Raw genomic sequence first — 23,144 nt, 5'->3', positions numbered from 1 at the left:
AAAAGTAATTGTGGCTTCTGCCATTTAATAACAGCACTTAGCTAGAAATAAAATATTCTAAAGAATTCTGCTAAGTCACCCTAATGAAAGCTAGTAATAATAATCAAAATTGTTGAAGCTAAGAGACTCAAATAGCAATTTTAATATTAAATGCTGATACGGTTTGGCTGTGTCCTCACCCAAAAATCATCTTAAACTGTTGCTCCCATAATTCCCACATGCTGTCGGAAGGATCCAGTGGGAGATAAATGAATCATGGGGGCAGTTTCTCACTACCATGAGAAACAAAATCTAATTTTTTTTTTTTTTTTTTTGAGACAAAGTCTTGCTCTGTCACCCAGACTGGAGTACAGTGGTGCGATCTCAGCCCACTGCAACCTCTGCCTCTTGGGTTCAAGCAGTTCTCTGCCTCAGCCTCCCGAGTAGCTGGGATTACAGGCATATTTTTAGTAAAGATGGGGTTTCACCATCTTAGCCAGGCTGGTTTTGAACTCCTGACCTCGTGATCCACCCACCGTGGCCTCCCAAAGTTTTTGGATTACAGGTGTGAGCCACCACACCCAACGGATCTGATGGTTTTATGAGGGGTTTCCCCTTTCATTTGGCTCTCATTCTCTCTTGCCTGCCACCACGTAAGACATGACTTTGCTCCTCCTTTGCCTTCTGCCATAATTGTGAGGCCTCCCCAGCCGCATGGAACTGTGAGTCCATTAAACCTCTTTTTCTTTGTAAATCACCCAGTCTGGGGTATGTCTATTAGCAGTATGAAAACAGATTAATACAAATGCTTTCTAGAAATTCAATCTTTTAACTAAAATTCCTTATAATCTCAGACCTGTTCAATATCAAAATCAATTATCAACCAAGTAGTTTATAATGTCTGAATTACAAAATGCAATCTTAGATGTATCCTATGTAGTTAAAATTATAAATTCAATAACTTTATTTAAAAACCTCTTAAATCAGGTCAAAAGTAATCATCAACTTTCATTTAACAAATACTTTTTTTAAATTATAACCTAAAGACACAATATACATATTTACAGTGACTCAAATTACTTTAGAGGTCACAACCCACTCACCTTGACAAAACTCATCCGAATGGTACACATTTTGGTGAGCTCATATACTGCCTCAAACCCATGGTTGACAGACTGAGCCAGAAGCTGAGCAAACTCCTGATTGTTAAAAATTTTGAGACTGCAGCTGCTGGGAATCTTACAGACAGTGGTGGGATGAAAGCCATGATGAAAGTTGCAGTTCCTACTCTGTACAAATATGCTGCTGTCACTGAGGCATTCCGCATACACCTCCCCACCAACATAGTACAGATGAACACCTTAAAAAGACAGGCATCACAAGAGTCAGCTTGAAGAATCATTGTAATAAAACCAAAGAGATTGTATGGTATAACCAAAGTACTCATTAATCCACAGCAAACTTCCAGTAATCTTTAGGTAGAAGTTACCACTAGATGGCCTTCTGCTGCCAAAGATAGTCAAGAGCAGGCGTCCCCAAACTTTTTACACAGGGGGCCAGTTCACGGTCCCTCAGACCGTTGGAGGGCCGCCACATACTGTGTTCCTCTCACTGACCACCAATGAAAGAGGTGCCCCTTCCTGAAGTGCAGCGGGGGGCCGGATAAATGGCCTCAGGGGGCCGCATGCAGCCCACAGGCCATAGTTTGGGGACGCCTGGTCAACAGGTTAGTATCTGCCTGCATCTACAAGAGTGAAGCCTCAAATTGGCAGCACATTAAAGTACATATTTTTAGGCTGGCTCTTTTTCCTTTTCCAACAATCATTTATCATCTCTATGAGAGAAGAGAAACACTTACAAAAAAAAAAAAAACCCAAATCTTCTTTTGATGAGTCTTTTCAAATAAACGCTCAGTGCTATCAACTATCATAAAGTCATCTGACAGACTTTTGCACTCTTTGTGCACACAATTAGGACAACACTTAAAAAGAAACCCAAAGTTACATATATAGTTTCAGGTTACAAGAACAGCTTTGAAACAGTAGATTCATCTTACCTAAATTTTTTTTATATTTAAAAATATATATATATTCCTTTGCAAGATGTGAGGGCAAAAAAAGAAAAAAATTTAAAAATACATAAATATGTGGAAACAGTTTTAACATTAAATATTCAAATTACATAACTAAAGCTGGTCACCTAGTATTTCCCAACATATCCCTCCACCACCTGAAAACTAACCCATGAAAGAAAAGGTCCTTGAACTGTATGCTGGGGGAAAAGAACAAAACTGATTCTAGAATTTCAAAATTCACAAAATAGATTTCCCTTATTTCCATTGTAGTGGAAGAAAAAAATATCAGAAGTGAGGCACTTCACTGAAAAAAATTAAGGCAAGTTGGCAGTAAAGTCAAGTGCAATAAAAACTGTTTCTCAAAGTTTTTTGGCCATAGGATTTTTCTGAATCACTTCTACAAGAAATCACATCACAATTATATTTATTTACCTTTTGTTCCTATTTTGGACCAAGATTCCCTCAAGTCAAAGAAGCAAAATGCAGCAAGGAGTAAAAACAAAAACATCTCAAGAAACAGGCAGTACACTCTACCCAGGATGGGTTTCCTTCCCGACCACTTGATGGATGAGACTTTCACATTTTATTGCAGTGAGAAAAGGACCAAGTTTGTTGTGGCAACTATCTTGCAGGATAAATTATTAATAAAATCTTATTGCCTAAATTTAAAAGATGGGAGTGGTGGTGGTGAAGCCACTGGAACATCATTCACACTGGATTTCCCATTTCTAATTCCGCTACTCCAACATCATGGTAACTCTTACAAGTCATCTCAACCCAAAATACTCCACAAATACTGTAATCATAAAATTCTAATCCTTCACCAGCATTCATACACAATATTCCATAAATATGTGCCATGTATTTACAATAAAGCCCTCTTCTAGCTACTGGGGATATTGTTGTGAACAAGGCAAGTTCCTGTACAGTTTATGTTTCAGTCAGGGTAACACTCCAAGAACAAAGTAGTAGTATGACTTTAGATCCTTAGCACTGAGAAGAAAAACTAAGCAGGACAAGAAAATGAGGAAAGATCATGTCTTTATTTGATTAATACATTTTTCAATATTGGCAACTTAAGGCAGAGGCTATGTGTTAAGCTTCTTTGTATGTTTCTAGCACCTTTCACAATGGTTCATGGCAAGTACAACAAATTGTATTCAATTACACATAGGAAAATGACAAGATTACCTTTCCCAATATGTCGTCTAGTGTTTTCAATTGTCGAATTACGATTAACATTTGACAACAAACCCAAGCAGAATCTACTTTTGTTATTTGAAGGATCAGTGAATCCATCTACTAACACACTAGTAGAAGATGCATGAAAAGCTTCTCCAACACGATTGTTTAATTCATAGTAGACTATTGAACACCAATGTTTAGGCTCTTCATAGGCAACAGGCTGAACATCTGTGAACAAACGAGACAGAGAAAAAGTTTAATAAATGAATTTCAGAAACTCAGATTGTCTATGTGTTTATCTTTTAACCCAACCCAAGCATTACACGAAAAAGAAAATTTTCGGATATTTCACAAGTCTCACTGTCCTTCCTAGCTATGAATCTACATCCAAAAACAGGTACTAGAAATAGGCACTAGAAATTTTTAAAAATTACAGAAATACCAGGATAGGCAATAGTCTTAGTTTGCTCGGGCTACAAAATATCATAAGGCTAAGTGGCTTAAGCAACAGAAATTGATTTCTCGAAGGTTTGGAGGCTGGGAAGTCCAAAATCAAGGTGCCAAAAGATTTGGTAACTAGTGAGGACCTCCTTCCTGGCTTGCAGACAGCTGCTTTCTCACTGTATGCTCATATGGCCTCTCCTCAGTGCATGCTCTAAGAAAAAAATCTGTCTCTTTTCCTCTTCTTATAAGGGAACTAATATATTAGTTGGGAGCCAAATCACTCCCAAAGTGATTTAGCCCAAAGTGATTTAGCTTTGGGAGCTGGGCAAGTGATATGGTTTGGCTCTGTGACCCCACTCAAATCTCATCTCAAATTGTAATCCCCACATGTCGAGGGACCAGGTGGAGGTTAATTTGATCACGGAGTGGTTTTCCCCATGCTGTTCTCATGCTAGTGAGTGAGTTCTTACAAGATCTGATGGCTTCGTAAGTATCTGGCAGTTCCATCTGCATTCATTCTTATAAGGGAATAATCCCACTCTCATGACTTCAAATACGCCTAATTACGTGCAGAAAGCCCCATCTTCAAATACCATCACACTGGGAATTAGAGCTTCAACGTATGAATTTTAGAGCCATTAAACCTGGTCCATTAGCATTCCAACCCAGCAACCCAAATTTCACATCCTTCTTACCTGCAAAATACACACATATATTCTATCCCAACAGCCCCTGAAATCTTAACTCATTTCACCATCAACTCTAATGTCATAAGCCTAGAATCATCTAAAAACCAACTAGATAAGATATGGATGAGACTTGAGGCAAAATTCCTCTCCAGCTGTAAACCTATGAAACCAGGTAAGTTATGTGCTTCAATACTATAATGGTGGGACAGGCACAGGATAGACAGTCCCATTCCAAACTGGAAAAATATAAAAGGGAGTGATGACAGGTTAAGGAAACTGAAAACCTAGCAAAGCAAATTCCACTAGGCCTTAAGGCAGGAAAATAAACCTCTTCAGTTTGACGTTCTACCCTTCTAACCCTCTAAATGAGTGAAGTGGTGCCCAGGCCTTGGCTCGATACATGAATAATTTTGGAAGACACAATTTGGCAACAACACTTTTTTTTTTTTTTAATTGAGACAAGAGTCTCGCTCTGTCACCCACGGTGGAGTCCAACGGCACAATCTCAGCTTACTGCAACCTCTGCCTCCCGGGTTCAAGCAGTTCTTCTGCCTCAGCTTCCCGAGCAGCTGGGACTACAGGCACATGCCACCATGCCCAGCTAATTTTTGTATTTTTAGTAGAGATGAGGTTTCACCATGTTGGCCAGGCTGGTCTCGAACTCCTGACCTCAGGTGATTTGGCAGGCCTTGGCCTACCAAAGTGCAGGGATTACGGGTGTGAGCCACCACTCCGGCCAACAACATATTTTTAATTGTTTCTCTAACAGAAACTAATTCAGGTTTAAATTTGAGACAAACATTTCTTTTTCAGCAACCTGAAATATTTAACTATAATCAGTATCTGTAAAAGTATTTTAAACAAAAAGTTAAATTAAAAAACTAAGTGAGACTCAGCAAATTAGGAATAGAGGGGAATTTCCTCAACTTGATACAGAACATCTACAGCTAACATCATACTTAATGGTAGGAAACCAGAAGATTTTCCGTTAAGATCAAAAACAAAGTAAGGATGGTTCCTCTCCCACTTTCAACATCATACTGGAAGTCCCTGCTAATGCTATAAAGAAATAAAAGGTATACAGATAGCAAAGAAATAAATTGTCTTCATTTGCAAATGACATGATTGTCTATGTAAAAATGAGAAAGAATGACCAAAAAATTCCTAGAATTAGTAAGCATTATAGCAAGACTGCAAGACACAAGGTTAATATGCAAAAGTCGACAGCTCTCCTATACACGAACAACAAACAAATCTAAAATAAAAATTACAATTTACATTAGCATCCCTAAAATTAAATACTTAGGCATAAATCTAAAAAAAAAAAAAAAACAAACGCTCTACGAGCAAGACTACAAAAACTCTAATGAAAGAAATCAAAGAACTAAATAAATGGAGAAATAATGCACATTCAAGAATAAGACTCAATATTGTCAAGATGGCAGTGTTTCCCAGCTTAATCTATAGAGAAATAATACCAATCAAAACCCCTGCAAGCTATTTTGTGAATATAAACAAAATGATTCTGTAGTTTATATGAAGAGGCAAAAGCCTCAAAATAGCCAACACAATATCAAAGAAGAACAAAGTCGGAGGACTGACTTATACTTGACTTTTAAGACTTACTATAAAGATACAGTAATCAAGATTATGATAAAATAATAGACAAACAGATCAAAGAAGCAGAATAGAGAGACTAGAAATAGACCCAAATAAATACAGTCAACTGGACTTTGACAAAGGAGCAAAGGCAATACAATGGAGGAAAAAAAATAATTCTTTTTAAAAAATGATTCAGGAAACAACTGGACGGCTATGTCAAAGTAGTAAATCTAGACTAGACCTTACACTCTTAAAATTAACCTAAGATGGATTACAGACCTAAATGTAAAATGCAAAACTATAAAATTCCTAGAATATAATAGAGGGGAAAATCTAGATGACTTTGGGTATGACAATGCCTTTTTTTAGGTACAATCCATAAAAAAAAGAATTGATAAGCTGGCCTTCATTAAAATTAAAAACTTTTGCTCTGAGAAAGACACTGTCTAGCGAATGAGGAGACAATCCACAGATTACAAAGAAAAAATCTGCAAAAAATCTGATAAAAGACTAAAATTCAAAATACACAAAGAACTCAAAAAAATCTGATTAAAGTATGGGCAAAGATGTGAACACAGAGCCCACCACAGACTTACAGATTGGTCAAGTAAGCATGTGGAGATGTTCAACATGTTATGTCATTAAGGAACTGTAAATTAAAACAAAAATGAGATACTACGACACACCTATTAGAATGGCCAAAATCCAAAATGATGACAACATCAAATGTTGGTAAGGGTGAAGAGCACCAGGAACTCTCATCCATAATTGGGAATGCAAAAATTATACAGCCACTTTAGAAGGCACTTTGGCAGTTTCTTACAAACCTAAACATACTCTTACCATACAATCTAGCAATCATGTTTCTTGTTATTTATTCAAATGAGATTAAAATTATATCCACATAAAAAATCTGCACATGAGTGTTTATAGCTGCTTTATTCTTAATTGCTCAAACTTGGAAGCAACCAAAAAGTTCTTCAGTAAGTGAATAGATAAACTGTGGTACAACCAAGACAATGAAGTAATATTCGGTACTGTGATGGTTAATATTGAGTGTCAAATTGAGTGGACTAAAGAATACAAAGTATTGTTTCCTGGGTGTTTCTGTAAGGCTGTTGCCAAAGGAGATTAACATTTGAGTCAGTGGACTGGGAGAGGCAGATCCACTCTCAATCTGGGTAGACACCATCTAATCGGCTGCCAGCGTGGCTAGAATAAAGCAGGCCAGCAGAAGATGGAAGAGCAGACTTGCTGAGTCTTCTGACCTTCATCTTTCTCCTGTGCTGGATGTTTCCTGTCCTCAAACATCAGACTCCAAATTCTTCAGCTTCTGGACTCATAGACTTACACCAATGATTTGCCAGGCGCTCTTGGGCCTTTGGCCACAGACTGAAGGCTGCACTGTCAGCTTGCCTACTTTTGAGGTTTTGGGACTCAGGCTGATCCATCCCTGGCTTCCCTGCTCCTCAACTTGCAGATGGCCTATCGTAGGACTTTACCTTGTGATCATGTGAGTCAATTCCCCTTAATAAACCCTGGCATTTACGGTCAATTGAGTTCTGACAAAGATGTTAATTCACCAAAGAAATGATACTCTTTTCAACAAATGGTAAAGCCAATTGGATTTCTATAAGCAAAAAACTTAATGTAAACATTTACCATATACCCGTACACAAACTTAACTCACAAGGAACCACTGGCCTAATGTAAGAGCTAAAACTATAGAACTTCTAGAAGAAAACATAAAATAATATTTTCATGACCTTAGGACAGACAAAAATTTCTGGAATGCAACATTAGAAGCATCATCTAAAAATTTAAAAAACTGACAAAATGAATTTCATCAAAATTTAAGGCTATTATACCTCAAAAGACATTAAGAAAATGAAAAGAAACCCACAGACTGAGAGAAAATATTTGCAAATTATATATCTGATAAAAGATTCATATCAAGAATATATAAAAAATTCTTACAACTCAATAAGACAACCCAATGGGCAAAAAATTTAAAATAGACACATCAAAAAAGATAAATGGCTAATAAGTACATTTAAAAAATGTCTCATTACTCATTAGAGAAATGCAAATTAAAAACCACAATAAGCCCTTTACACCCACTAGAATGGCTATAATTAAAAAGCCAGACAATAACAGGTGTTTAGGAGGAAGTGGAGAAAATAGAATCATCATACTTTGCTGGTGAGAATATAAAATGGTACTGCCACTTCAGAGAAGTTTCGTAGTTTTCTTAAGTAGTTAAACTTACCATATGATTCAGCAATTCCACTCGTAGATATCCATCCAGGAGAAATAAAACAATGTCCACACATAGACTTACAGGTAATTTTTTTTTTTTTTTTTTTTTTTTTTGAGATGGAGCCTCGCTCTGTTGTCCAGGCTGGAGTGCAGTGGATGATAATCTCAGCTCACTGCAACCTCTACCTATCCTGCAACCTCAGCCTCCCGAGTAGCTGGGATTATAGGCATCTGCCAACACACCCCACTAATTTTTTTTTTTTTTTTCGTATTTTTAGTAAAGACGGGGATTCACCATATTGGCCAGGCCGGTTTTGAATTCCTGACCTCAAGTGATCCACCCACTTCAGCCTCCCAAAGTGCTAGAATTATAGGCGTGAGCCACTGCATTAAATGTTTATAATAATCATTAAATACGGAAACAATTCAAATGCTCACTGACTGGTCAATCAATGTGATATATTCATATAAAGCACTGTTCGGCAATAAAAAGGAACAAACTATTGATGCATGCTACAACATGGATGAACCTTGAAAACGTGCTAAGTGAAAGAAGACTACATTATTACATGATTCCAGTTACATAAAATGTTCAGAAAAGATAAATCTACAGGCACAGAAAACACAGTAGCGGGTATGTGGAGCTGAGGATGGGAGGGAGGACAGACTGCAAATACGCAGAGGAACCTTTTTGAAGAGTTATGGAAAAGTTCTAAACTTAGACTGTGAAGTAAAACTGTGTATTTACCAAAATCACTGAATCATACACTTAAAACAGATAAATTTTACAGCACATGAATTATACCTCAATAATGCTGTTTTTAAAAAAGTAGCCAGTAAGTTAAAAACAACTACTACTACAAAATAAATGAAGTGAGTACTTATCTTACCTCTGCTGGATATACTGGGCATAATCTGAGGAATCATATTATTGCTTGTATCCATAGGCTGGGAATTATCTTGACCCATCTGATCATCAGGTGGCATATAGGCAGGAGGAGGCGTATCAGCTAAGAAGAAAAAAAATAGTTAAAATCTTCATTCTGCTCAAAATTATTACTCTAAAAGCTTTAGAAAATTCTTAAGATTACCAGCAAGCTTTATTACTGAACATCACACACACGAAAATGCAGGATACTATCTTAGGGCAAGGGAAAAAGAGAACAGACAGTATACCTAATAGCAACTGAAAACCTATTACAAGCCCAGTTTGTTTAGCCTAGATCCCTTGTAATCCAGGATACGAGGATCAGTCCTAAAATTCACTAACCAGAATTCCAGGTCAATAATTTTGCCTTTATTTTTATGTGCTCAGAGAAACTGCAGCTACTACAAATCAATCCGAAGGACAGATTATCCTCATTTGGGTATATACATACTACAGAAATACTTTTAAATTATTAAGATCAGCACATACTGTATACTGTCATTTAAAACTGCTAAGTAAAACTATGTCCCTTCAAAATCTGCCATCAACACTAACAGCAATTGTCTAATGCTTGTACAACATCCAAACATGGCTGTTGTGTCCTATTAAATGGTTAGGTAATTCACTCAGGAAACTAAACGTTAACCAGAAAATATCTTGAGTTTCAACACTTAGAGTCAAAAACTTTTGCAAAAGATAGTTAAACTTTTTTGTCTTAGTAACTGTAAGTAAGAACCGAATTTGTCTTTTATCCCAATGTTTGTACAAAATGTATTTTGAGACAGAACTACATTAATCAGCACTGAATCTAAGACAAAGTATGAAATTTTGTTTTTGAGCAAATTCCTAATAGCAAATTAAACAGCTGGCACTTAATTTCTCTTCAAAAGAAAACGCTATGCCAATTGATATTTTGCTGCAGTAGAGAAACCACAAAGAATATGCTGCAGGTCCTCAAATAATGTTGTTTTGTTCAGTGTTGCTTTGTTTAGCCTCATTTTGTTATGACATTGATGAGAAAAAAAAAAAAAATCCATTCCCAGCCAGGGCCACTGTCTGTGTGAGTCTGAACACTCTCCCCATGTTTGTTTGGGTTTTCTCTGGTTACTCTAGTTTCCTCTCACATCCCAAAGACGTGCACATTAGATGACCTGGCATGTCTAAATGGTCCCAGTGTGAGTGGAGGGGTCTGTGTGAGTCCACTCTGTGATGTAATGACATCCCATTCACGATTGGTTTCCACCTTGTGCCCTGAGCTGCTGGAATGGGCTCTGGCCACCCATGACCGTGAATTACAATAACTAAGTAAATAATTGTCTTACTTTTTATTGACTTTCTTAAATGTATGCAGAGCTCACATTTACTTCAATGTTTAATAGTAGAAGAGTTTTGGGTCTTTATTTATAAATGTAGTGATAGTTTTGTGACCAGAAATACACCACAAGAACTTAACTCTTGTTTATATCAACTAGCCTATGATAAAACTGGCTTTGTAATATGTTGTTTCAGTTAAAGTCATAGTTTCCAAGAAGTTTTCAATGACATTACATGAAGACTTACTGTACTTACATATGACCCTGCCTGACAGCAGTAAGTGTTCAAATATTTCTTGACAGTGACATAGTATGTCCATACATGACATGCCATTAACAAAATTTAGAAACTTTACAAAATCTACTTATCTTTCTCCAGTGAAATCAGGTCATCAGTTATCTAACGATAACCTGGATTCACTTTAAACTTCTAAAGTCTTAAATAATTTGAAAAGCCACACAGTGAAGTTGAAAGAACACAGGCTTTAGAGTTAGACAAACCTGGGTCTGAACCTCTACTTCTTAGCCCTACCCTAGGTAAGGTACTTAAAGTTTAAAATCTACTATAGAATTTCTTCCATCTGTAAAACAGGAATATCTATCTCACATAGTCATTCTGAAGATTAAATTTAATGCCATAGCTTTCATCACAGTATCAGTAATACAATAAAATATTTAAGTCAAATAGAGCTACTTCCATTTTCTTAAACACGTGGTACTTGGCAAATAAAATCTAAACTCTTCTGGAAATCAAACAATTATCTAAAGAACAGAGTCAGAAACAGCTATACCTTGACATGTAACAGTTCACCCAGAAGGCCCAAAGTAATATGATTCTTAGGGATTTTTTTTTTTTTTTTTTTTTGGTATCAATAAAATAAAGTCTTACCTGGGAGCTGAAATGGACTTCCTGGTCCAGAACTTGCTGGGGAGTTGGGATATGTGCTACTAGCAGGAGAAGGGGGATAAGGGCTGTTTGGAGATAAGGGAAAAGGAGTGTTGTTGGGCTGGTGGAAAGAATCTGGAAACGTGGCATTTTGTGGCATGTGTGGTTCATTGTGGCTCAGGTTCCTAAACTGAACCAGAAGGCTGTGTTGTGGATTGAATTCATTATGACGAGGCACTAATACTGGAGGTAAGACTGAAAAACAAAAATCAAAAGTCATTTGTCAGGAATGACTAAACAAATGCCCCATCCACACTAAAGTGCTGCTAGAAAGTTTTCATGTAAGACTATAAACCTATTTTTTTAAATTTACTTTTAGAAAGAGCTGTTTTATAGAGCCCTGAATCTCTATTTACATAATAACTGAATCCAAAACTCTGTAAGCATTTAGCCTGCATAAAGTGCCCTGCAGGACAGAAAATCCAGAGAAAGATACCACTCCTAGGTTCTACGAGATAAAGGGTATTAAGCAATCATAAAACAATTTAATATAATCGGAGTTAAATGGAAGTGAACACTCCCAGCTAGCAGAAAATCAAACAAAATATTGCAGGAAAAAACCATACCCAAGTGAACCTTAAAGATCCAGGAGGATTTCACACGGGAGTGCTAGGGGTGGGCAGAGGTACAAGAGGAAGACAGCAGAGATGATGAGTTGGCCTATGCACTGAACAAGAAGGTAAGACAAGAGGGTAAAGTTGGAACCTGTTACGTGAATGTGCCCTAAAAACTTCCAGATTTTCAATTTTGAACACTTTGATCTTTCTTAGGTTGAAAGATCTTTTTCAACCTAAGAAAAAGGTTTTATGTTATGTTGTTCAGTAAGGTTTTCCATACTAAAAATACTAATATTCTCTAGGTAAAAGCCTTCCAATCAAAATCAGTCTCTCTAGCTAAAAGCCTTCCAATCAAAATCACTCTTCTAAGTATGACCATAATGAAAATATACCCAACAAAGTCTAAACATTTTTAACAGATACATTTTTAAGAGATAAACTTTATTCAAATAGTCACTTTCTCTAAAGACCCAAGTGACCAATCACATTCAAATATCTGATTACCTTTCCCTACAGGAAACTAAACAAACCTGATTCTTCAAACATTTACTAGAATTCATCTCATTAACAACTGTCCTGTATCTGTCAATGTAATTTCACTTAGAAAAATCTCAACTTGATCCTGTTATCATTCAGCATCAACAAAATGAGTTCGTTTTTAAGTTACCTAGGTCATACTTCACCTCCCTGAAGCAGGAATGTACACGATTCAGTGTTTCTGTTAAGTCAGTATTTGTACTATTTTTGTCTATTGTTTTACTTCATTCTACTGCATTAGTATACTAAGTATGTGGTTCACATCTGACTACAATTGTTTTGTTCTACTGTGTGTTAACAACCACTATTCCCCTTACAGAACAATGGGATAGCTGCCATTGGAGAGTAGGGCATTAGGCAGCAAGAAATTCTACATTTAGCAGGCTAGCAATCTGAAAGACTTAGTGAAATAACTACTTAGGAATTCAGTTTGGTAAGGATTTCTTTGCTTATTTGATTTTTTTTTTTTTTAGAGGCATGTTAAAATCACTGGCTTCACTGGCTTCTCTTTCACTTGTACATTACCTATGCACATGATTTTTTAAAAATTATTTTTTATTCATCCAAAATAATGTTAATACGTGGACAGTTAAAAAAAAAAAAAAAAAGGATATATGCTATTAGAGATTCTAACAAAAACTGCCATTTCTAGCCCCCTCCCATACTGTTTCTATAGAAAACCAATTTAAACTCTAAGCCATCTCTTACAACATTTACTTTGTGTACTGCTAAATAATATGCTTATATGGCTATTATCAGTCAAGATATTATGTGTAGACTTGCTCTTAGGGCAAATGAGGCAGCCTTCTTATATTATTCTAGCCCACTCCTATCCCCCAAAATAAAGTTAAAATTTTTGCTTAAATCAATATCCAGTATTCAAAAATAAAATTAATTGCTGAGACAAGTGTATTATGAATGTTTTTTTTCTTAGTGTTTTTACTAAAGTTAACCATTGCCTGTTTCTTCATTTAATTTTATGTACATATCACTAATATTTCCAGAATTCTAACAGATCTGTTAACACTTATCATTACTTGTTCTTGGATGCCACAAATCAAATAATTTATTTACTCCATGTTTTCCCTTGGATCTTCCATCCTTTTGTTCCAATCTATATGGGTTACTGCTTAAGTCTCCTACAAATCTGAAGTCCTTGGACTTCCCTTCTCTACTGTTGGATCACATTTCCTGGACTTCATCCTCTATTAGTGCCCTAAGAGAAAGTAAAAAGTTAAATTTTCTTGACTTCCAGCATTTATAAAAATCTTATATTTTTGTTTGTCTGCAGGCAGATAACATTTCCCTCTCAATTTTGAGGGCACTGCTTTACTTTCTTCCAGAATCCAGAATTGCATTGAGAAATCCAATATTCTGATTTCCAGTCCTTTCTACATTTCCTGTCTTTTCTGACTGAAACTTTTCAGAATCTTTTTTTTAATCTATGATATCCCAAAATTTCATGTGAGGCTTTTTTTTTTTTTTATCCTTTGTTCTGATTACTTGGTCACTGAGCCCTTTCAATTTTCAGTTTTGGGAACTGTTTGATAGTATTTCTTGGAAAATTTTCTCTCTGCTATCTTCCTCAATGCTCTATTTCCAGAATAGATTATTCTATTAGAATTGATACTGAATTTAAAACTGATTCCAGGCCAGTTAGTGTTTTAACAAGTACTTTTTAATGCACCAACTCATCTAGTCCTAACAACCCTATTAGGTAGGTAGTATTATCCCCATTTTATAATGAAGGGACTAAATCTCAGAAAGCTTAAGTATCTTGCCTGAGGTAGTATTTTGTAAAACCAGGAATCAAATCCTGAAAGCCTGGCTCCAGAACCCACAGTCTTAATCACTAGACAATACTGTCTATTAGATCAGGGGTCCCTAACCCCCCAATTCATGGCCTCTTAGGAACCAGGCCACACAGCAGAAGGTAAATGCTGAGTAAGAATGAGCAAAGTTTCATCCATATTTCCAGCCACTCTCCATTGCTCTCATTACCACCTGAGTTCTGCCTCCTGTCATATCAGTGGCAGCATCAGATTCTCAAAGGATCACAAATCCTATTGCCAACTGAGCATGTGAGGGATTTAGGTTGTCCACTCCTTATGAAAGTCTAATGCCTGATGATCTGCCACTGTCTCCCATCACCCCTAGATGAGACAATCTAGTTGCAGAAAAGCAAGCTCAAGGCTCCCACTAATTCTACATTATGGTGAACTATATAATTATTTCATTACATATTACAATGTAATAATAATAGAAATAAAGTGCACAATAAATATGTGCTTGAATCATCCCAAAACCATCCCCCAATCTGTTCCGTGAAAAAATTGTCTTCCATGAAACTAGACCCTGGTGCCAAAAAGGTTAGAGATCACTGTATTCAACTAAATACCAAGGACCACCTAGGTTGGCCCTCTATTTTCCCCATGTTCATCATTTCTTTCAAACTATCCTCCATCTTTTTTATCTTTTTGCAAAACTTACTCCACTATATTCTATCTGTGTGAGCGTAAGTTACTTCCAAGTCTTTGTTTCCTTATCTATAAACCTTTAAGTAAACTGAAAGGGTTGTAAAATGTCAGTAAGCTTTTCTAACTCCATGAGGAATCACTATTCCATCAATGCTCAATAAATATTAACTGCTATCACCGTTACGACTACCACGGCCACCACCTTCTACACTTTATTAACACTGGTAATATGAAGTGGTCCATTCTGTGTCATAGTTACTTAATCATGAGGGGGTCAGCAAGCTAATACAGCTGGGTAATCTGTCCCTTCCCCCAAAATGTTTGGACTCAGGGCCAAACATGAGGTCTCTATAGTCTCTTTCCAACAGCTGAACTACTAAGACATGAAATTTACAGTCATTTAAAAGTAGCAGAGCTACAGCCCAGTCTTTTCTATAGAATGAATCACAGCTGAGAAAAATGTATTACAAAAAATAAGACACTTCTATTGGCTGGCTGATCATTAGTCACACTTTGGCTATAGGGAAATAAATAAAATTCCTAGACTTACTCCTAGCAAATATCAAGCTTGGGAGTTTTTCAGCCTATACTTCTCTATTAAATCCTCAATCTTTCTTTCTTCATCAATTCCTTCAGGTTTCAGCTCTCCTTGGACTCAATAAGAAATTGAGAATCACATCATACCAACTGTCTAAAGTGACTCTAAAGCTCTTAAGTTGAACTTTCCTAGGTAGCATAATCACTGCTATTTGCCATCCTTTCTACTAGTCTCCTCATCCAATGTTATTTTTGGTCTTTTTACTACACTGGGTTTATGTTATCTCCATGTGAAACCAAGACAGGCTCTAAGGTGACCACTATGATTCCCACCTCCAGGTATTCAAATCATTGGGTAATTCTCCCTGCTTCAGTGTGAGTATGACCTATCACTTCCTTCTAACCAACAGAATATGGCAAAGGTGACGGGATATGTGTGATTACATTCCCTAAGAATATAATGCCCTTCTTGCAAGAAGGCTCTCTCTTCCTTACTGGCTTTGAAGAAGCTGTCATGAATGCGAACTACCTATAAAGAAGGTTATGTGCAAGCAACTGAATCTGTCAACAATCACATGGGCTTAGAAGCAGATCCTTCCCTAACTGGGCTTCTGACAAGACCTCAGCCCTAACCAACACCTTGATTACAGCTTTGCAAAGGACCCAGCTAAGTGTGACTGGATTCCTCACTCAAAGAAACTATGAGGTAATAAACATGCATTGTGCTAAGCGACTAAGTTTGTGGCAGTTTGTCATGTAGCAACAGATGACTAACACACTCAGCTAGTAGCTCAGCTTATACAATTCATTCATTACAAAAAAAATATTTACTGAGCATCACCTACCAAGTGCCAGTTAACAATACACTATTCTAGGCACTAAGGATGCAGTAATGAATGAACTAGAGGAAGGTCCTGCTCATGTCAGTCAATAAACAAAATAAATATCTAATGTAGAGTCAACTAGTGATGGGGATATTTGAGCAAGGACAGACTGGAATGAGAAAATATGCCATGAAAGATCTTGGGGGAGAGTAAGTAAACAGCAAGAGGTAAAGCTTGGACACAGGAGGATGGCAAGTCCAAGGAACAGAGAACTCTGAGGATATGTCATACAGAGTCTCACAGAAATCTCTTAAGTGTGATAGCCTTTAAAGTATTTTCAGTAGGGACTGACATGATTTACTATGTTTTTTAAAGATCGTTCTGGTTGTTGCATAGAAAACACAATGGGTTAAGGGGAAGAAGAAAAGCAGAAAGACCAATTAGGAGACTACTTAAGGTGAGTGATGATGATGATGTTCTGTACTAAAGTAGTGGTGTTAGATATCATGAAAGGTGACATTATCAAGATATATTTTGAAGGTGCAGCAAACAGCACTTGCTCATAACTTAAATACAGGACTCAAGTAAGAAAAATAAAAGTTGACCTTGAGATTTAGGGCATTAGCAATTACATGAATGCTTTTGCCATTTACTTCAGTAGGAAAAAACAGAGAAAAAACTGAAGTTTTGCTTAGACATATTATATCTGGTATGTTTAATAAATATTCAAGTGGATATGTCAAGTAGGCAACTGGATAGACAAGTCTAAAACTCAAGGGAGAAGCTGACTCAAGTTCAAAATGTGAGCATCAGCTTATAGACAATCTTAAGACATGTGACAGCATGAAAGCATATAAAGAAAAAATATAAATGGAGAAAAGGTCCATGGACTGACTCCTGTGAAAACAAAGAATATGCCAGCAAAGAGGGACAAGAACAGCCAGTGAGGTGGGAAAATCAGGGCTGCATTCTGTCTCAGGAGCCAAACAGAAAAACTTCTGAGTAGAATGGAAGGAGATCAATTGTACCAAATGCAGTTGAGAGGACAGTAAGACTGAAAAATAACTCCTTGATGTATAAAAAGGTAGTCACTAGTGATCTTGGTAAGTTAAACGGCAGGAAAAAAAAGACTTAACTAGAGAGGTGACAAGAAAAAATGAAACATAAAAATGTGCAGATAATAAAAATGGAAAATCCTATAAAAGGACCAATAGAAATAGTGCAGTGATTGAGGTTGGGGGTATGTGAATGATGTGGAAAGCAGAATTGTTTTAAGTTTGATTTTAGGATGGGCAGGATCATGGCAAGCTTGTATGCTATTAGAAATACTCTGGTAGAAAGGGAAAATATAATGCTGGAGAGAAGAATGATAACTGTAGGAACAAAGTTCTTAATTAGACAAAAAGGAATAGGATATAGTACACATTTGCAGCTTAGGCTTTAAATAAAACAGAGACAGGTCATCCACAGGAAAAGGCAGAGGAGATATATGGGTGCTTACAGTGAATAATGAATTAGAGTAAGCTACCTGAGAATTGTATCACCTACATATAAAAAGCTAAACTCAAAATCCAGTATTTCTTCTAAGATTAGAATATTTGATGGAAACACAAAGCTAATATAACCTTTTATTACTAAATTTAGTTACATGCATATCAGGAAGAGTTTTTTTTTTTTTGGTTTTTTTTTTTTTTTTTTCAAATTCTTCTCAGGAGTAAGACCTACCTGGACTCTCCACTCTCTTATAGTGGTATGGGTTGATACAAACTTCTTTTTGCTTAGATCCAAATGGAAATTCACAAATATCCAACGGCTTTAGCTCATGATGACTCTGCAAATCAGGCCAGCGCCAAACGCGACAATATATAACATGGGGTAAGCCTTTTCTGTGAGAAACTTGCAGGCGTCCATCTAAAGATCTGGGAATAGTGACACATTTACTTGGCTGTCCTGGACTGCTCAAGGCTTTCTCCAGTTCCTCCATGGCACCCTTTTTCTTTTTTAGCTTCTTCACCAAAGCATCAACTGCCTTTTCTGCCCATTTTTCCTCCTCGTCACCTTGTTTCCAGCCCAACAATCGCTTTACTGCTGGACTAGTAAAAGAAAACAAGCTGGCCATTGACGTCATTTGATACAAATCTTCAGAGACCTTGCTGTAACTCAAAGTCAGTGGCTACTGAAAGTACAGATCACAGGTGAAATGTCACACACAGGTCCTAAACGGAAGTTCCAATTAAAAAGGGAGGAGTGACATTTATCTTCAGAAGTGCCATATGTTTCTTTCATTGGTTCAAGTCCTGAAAGAGAAGAGGGAAAGGATCCTAGTTTCAATCAATTCAATTTATACACATTTAAATTAATATAATTGAAAAGTATGTTATTATTAAACAAGAACATTACAAAGTTAACAGAAAGTGATAAATTTTCTCCAAAAGTTCTGGGACCACTCAATTCCTTCTCCATAATATCAACAAGTAAGACACTGGCAATGTCAAAAGGTAACCAAAAGCAAAACCAGGTTGCTCTACCTCCTATGTATTATCGAAAAATAGCCTCTGGACTCCTTTTGATTAGAACACTAAACCCTAAAACTTAATTGTGAAGTACTTTTCTTCATTGAAATCCATGTTACATAGTATGTCAGTCTTGAACATAAGATTATGTCCTGATCTGAACAGAAGTCTTAAGGAAATTCAGCTCTTCTCTAAGGTCACTATTCTCTTTAAATGTTTCCCAGACTGAGAAGGTTTGGACAAAAGCCATGATACTACTGAAGTCACATTATTGGATGCAAATTGTATTCAAGGTTGTGTAAGATGTACAAAACCCTCAAATAAACCATAACAAATATATCTATTAGTAAAATGGCAAGTACCTATTTTTAAAACTAAGTATGTTGAATAAATTTAAAGAGAATAAATTCATTTTTAAAAGGGTCAGTTTCTAATTTTATAATTCCTATTGGCTTAAATGATATTTTAAGCATATTGGTTAATGAACCTGCTCCAGGCAAACTACTGTTCTGCACCATTAAAGACGCTCCTGGCGACAACAACAGGAGAAAGTGACAGGCACTCCACTGATAACAGGTGGTAAAAATCACCAGGCTCAGTGGTACACACCTGTAATCCCAGTTACTTGGGAGAATCACTTGAGCCCAGGAGTTCGATCAAGTCCAGTCTGAGTAACATAGTGAGACCCCATCTCTAAATAAAAAATAAAAAGAATGTATAAGATCTCCTGCAGATCACTACACAGCCAACTACAGACAATAAGTACCTACTGAAGTAACGAGAACAATGTTTGGAAAAAGGGTGTAACAAAAAATGCTTCCTTTCTTGTGCCTAAAATCGCCAAATGCTATAGCTCTGTCTTTGAAAAATTCTAGCATCAATACTATTCTGGACTGGGGTGCATCTTCCCAGAAAAGAATATATGTGCTCAGTTAAAGCCCAGACAATAACATAAACAAAAACAATGTAAACATAAAGTAAAACTGAGATAAACTCAACAAACAATTATTAATTGCTTGTTAGATCCCATGCGTTGTGAATAGCTCCAATGGGACTTAAAAAAAAAAAAAAAGTTATGCCAAATAGGGTTTAATCTCAACAGTAAATAAATTGATTCGTTCAAAATACACTTACTGAGAGCCTACTAAAGTACCAGATACAGTTTTGGATGCTGATCAACTACTGGCAGCTATCCAGTCTGCTATGCTGGAACCACGGTAGGGAAGAGTACAGGAAAATAAAGATATACTCCTTATGTATGGGTATGCCTTGTGCCTTGTACTCCCCAGCCCTATGTAGGATGATTGTTGCTAGGCAAACAAAACTAGCCACATTAAACTAGAGAAATATAACAAAGAGAATGAAAGCATAATTGTCACGAACAGAATATAAAGTGTTATGTACTAAACGAACTGTGAGAAGGGCTGACCTCAGTTGCATCTACATCAAGGATGTATGATAAAATCCATCTACGTCAAGAAGTAAAACCTGGTGTGTTTGTCTGAGATGAGATGGGAAATGTCAAAGGCAAAGGGACACAGACCAAAAAAATATACAGGCAGACATCAACGGAGCACTTCCTAGGCCAGATAAGAGACAGGCCTGGCTGACTGATACCTTATTCCTGAACACTAGAATACAACGGGGGCTAGAAAGGATGGTGTACATATGTGTGAGAGAGTATGTGTATGAGCAACAGAGAGACAGTTAAGGAGGAGGAAGGCAAAAAGAAAGGAGCTTCAAGACCAGAATTCAGAATACAGTATCACACATGATCAAGGCCTTGGCTTCTCCTTACTCATTTCTTAACTATTATCCTACCTAATTACATTTAATCACACTTAACTTCTTTCCATTTCTCAAGTACTCTAAGGTTATTTCTACCTCAAGACCTTTGCATCTGATGTTTCCTCCCCTGAAATTCTCATCTCCTATAACTTAACACAGCTTACTCATCAAATTAATTCAGTTGCTCAAAAGTCACCTCCTGAAAGAGGAATTCCCTGACCACTTGATTGAAAATAGCATGACAGCCCACTCCCACAACATTCTCTATCCCCAACCCTGTCCATTTTTTATAGCATTTACCCTAGTCTGATATTACATCATCAATTTTGTATATTTACTTGATGTTTTCCCCAATGAAATGTTGTATACAGGTTGTCTCATCTGCCCTCAAAACCACTGGATCCCCTGGACCTAGAATAATGTACATACCTTTCTAAGGGTATCTATATCAACTTTAAAACAACAACAAAAAAAATGTTATTTATGGATACCTACAATATGAGAGAATAAAAACATGCCTGGAAATAAACACACCAGACTCAGCCTCCCAAGTTGATGGCATTACAGGCTTGAGCCACTGTGCCCACCAGATTCTGTTCTTTACTAGTATCACTTTTTCAAAGTCTATTAAGTTTTCTGTAAAATAGAGATGATGGCTCCTAAGTTACTAAAATGTCGAATAAATAATGCCTAGCTAACACAAGCTTTACAAATTCAACAATGCTATTCAAACATGAATCATAATCATTAGCATTCAGAAAGAATAATCAAGACTTAAGAGACTGGCTAGATCCAGTCCTAATCTAATCTTACCCACTACTGTTCCACTATACACACTTCTGATCCAATCCAAATTCCTGCTCCTCTGCCCATCTGTGTCTTCCAAGAAAAATCTTAGTCATTCTTAATGATGAACTCAAATCTATTCCTTTTTATGAAGACTTCCTTTACCATCCCATGCTGAAGAGGCTTTAGTCATTGAATATTTATCATAGAAACTAATTAATAAGACATTAATAATATCTTAACTTCCCAAATACAGTACAAAATCCTTATAAGAAGTAGTCTTTGGCACCTGGACCATCCCATGTGCCATACCACACACTATGATACTTAACGAATGCTTACTGATTTTTCTATTAACTGTATCTTGAAATTAGAGATAACTTCAAATTTTCAACCCACGTTGACTAAGATAATGATAAAATGAGAATTCTACCTACAGAATTAAAAACATTCAGAAGGTAGCTTTGTCAGTAGATATGATGGTAAACTCCACTGGGAAAAGGTCACAACTGGAGATACAAGTTTAGCAAGGTAAAGATGATAATCAGATTTAAGATTTTGCACAAAGAGCTGAAACAATAAAAACAAGTTTTCAATAGAGTGAAAGGAACAGTAAGTAAATGCCTAAATATTAGAAAACATTCACTTTTAGGAAAGAGTTTCCTGATAATGAGTTACTGATAATGCATTATTAAAAAAGATAGAACTAGATACAGTGGTACTGCAGAAGATTTAACATATGGGAGAGTTTAGAGATTAGCTTAGAAAAAAAATAGATGTCAGTTTTAAAAACCTAGAACTTCTACTAGTAAAACTAGCACAAGGAGAGGAGCAACTCTCACACTCAACTCTTTAAATATGTAATGACTAAAAAATTTAGCACTTTTGATAAAATTATTTCTAAAAATGTTTTCTATACTTCCCAAACTGGTAAAGTGTGATGTGCAAACTACCCAAGTACTTGTTAACTAAGTCTCAAGTTACAAAAGGAAGAAAAATTCATCATAAAAATTCATTGGTGAATAGGCAAAAGATCTGAATAGATCCTTCACAAAAGAGAATATTAAAATACCCACTGGATGGGAAAATGGGCTCAGCATCATTAGTTATTAGATGAATGCAAAAAGAAAACAAAAACTACCACAGTAAAATCTCACTCTGTACTACCAGAATGGCTACACTGAAAAAAAAAAAAAAAAAAAAAAAAAGATTAACTGTTCATGATAATACAGAACAACTGGAACTCTCATATATTGCTAGTAGGAATATAAATTAGTCCAGTCACTCTGGAAAACTGTTTGACAGTATCCACTAATGTTAAATACAGATCCCTATGACCCAGCAATTCCATTCCTAGGTATATATCCAACAGAAACGAGCGCTGTGTCCACCAAAAGGCAAGTATATATCCCTAACAAGTTTACAGTAGTCCCAAACTGGAACCCAAATATTCATCAGCAGTAGAGCAGGTAAATACTGGTAATAAATTCATAAAATGGAATACTTCACAACTACAAAAAGAACTAATGTATGTTAAACATGGAGAATTCTCATATATACTGAGGGAAAGATTATACATTATACCATCTATACAACATTCAAAAACAGGCAAAACTAACCTATGCCATCACAGGCCAGAACAGTACTAAGAAGGGTCATGAGACAGCCTTCTAGGAAGCTAGAAATTTCCCATATTTTGATCTGGG

The 23,144-nt window shown here is 36.4% G+C and overlaps 1 protein-coding gene across 18 annotated transcripts in view; it reads right to left on the bottom strand.

Annotated features, from left to right (window-relative positions):
* The window catches only part of SMAD5 (SMAD family member 5), a 43,624-nt gene that overhangs the window by 6,417 nt on the left and 14,063 nt on the right, over positions 1–23,144 (bottom strand). For 12 of the 18 annotated variants that reach the window (XM_074379829.1, XM_074379866.1, XM_074379875.1 and 9 more), the window contains 6 exons: positions 19,474–19,557; positions 18,077–18,648; positions 11,363–11,614; positions 9,123–9,242; positions 3,245–3,466; positions 1,083–1,339 (listed from right to left, as the gene is read on the bottom strand). In XM_074379829.1, the coding sequence (XP_074235930.1) occupies positions 1,083–1,339; positions 3,245–3,466; positions 9,123–9,242; positions 11,363–11,614; positions 18,077–18,479 (1,254 nt within the window). In that variant the 5' untranslated portion in view covers positions 18,480–18,648; positions 19,474–19,557. The remainder of the gene's footprint in view (positions 1–1,082; positions 1,340–3,244; positions 3,467–9,122; positions 9,243–11,362; positions 11,615–18,076; positions 18,649–19,473; positions 19,558–23,144) is intronic. The other 6 variants (XM_074379884.1, XM_039467643.2, XM_039467646.2 and 3 more) reach the window with 1 other exon arrangement.

Source organism: Saimiri boliviensis, chromosome 1 (genome assembly GCF_048565385.1).
Source record: "Saimiri boliviensis isolate mSaiBol1 chromosome 1, mSaiBol1.pri, whole genome shotgun sequence".
NCBI classification, from domain to species: domain Eukaryota; kingdom Metazoa; phylum Chordata; class Mammalia; order Primates; family Cebidae; genus Saimiri; species Saimiri boliviensis.
Note: the sequence above shows the minus strand (reverse complement) of the source record. Positions and strands in the feature narration are given on the sequence as shown.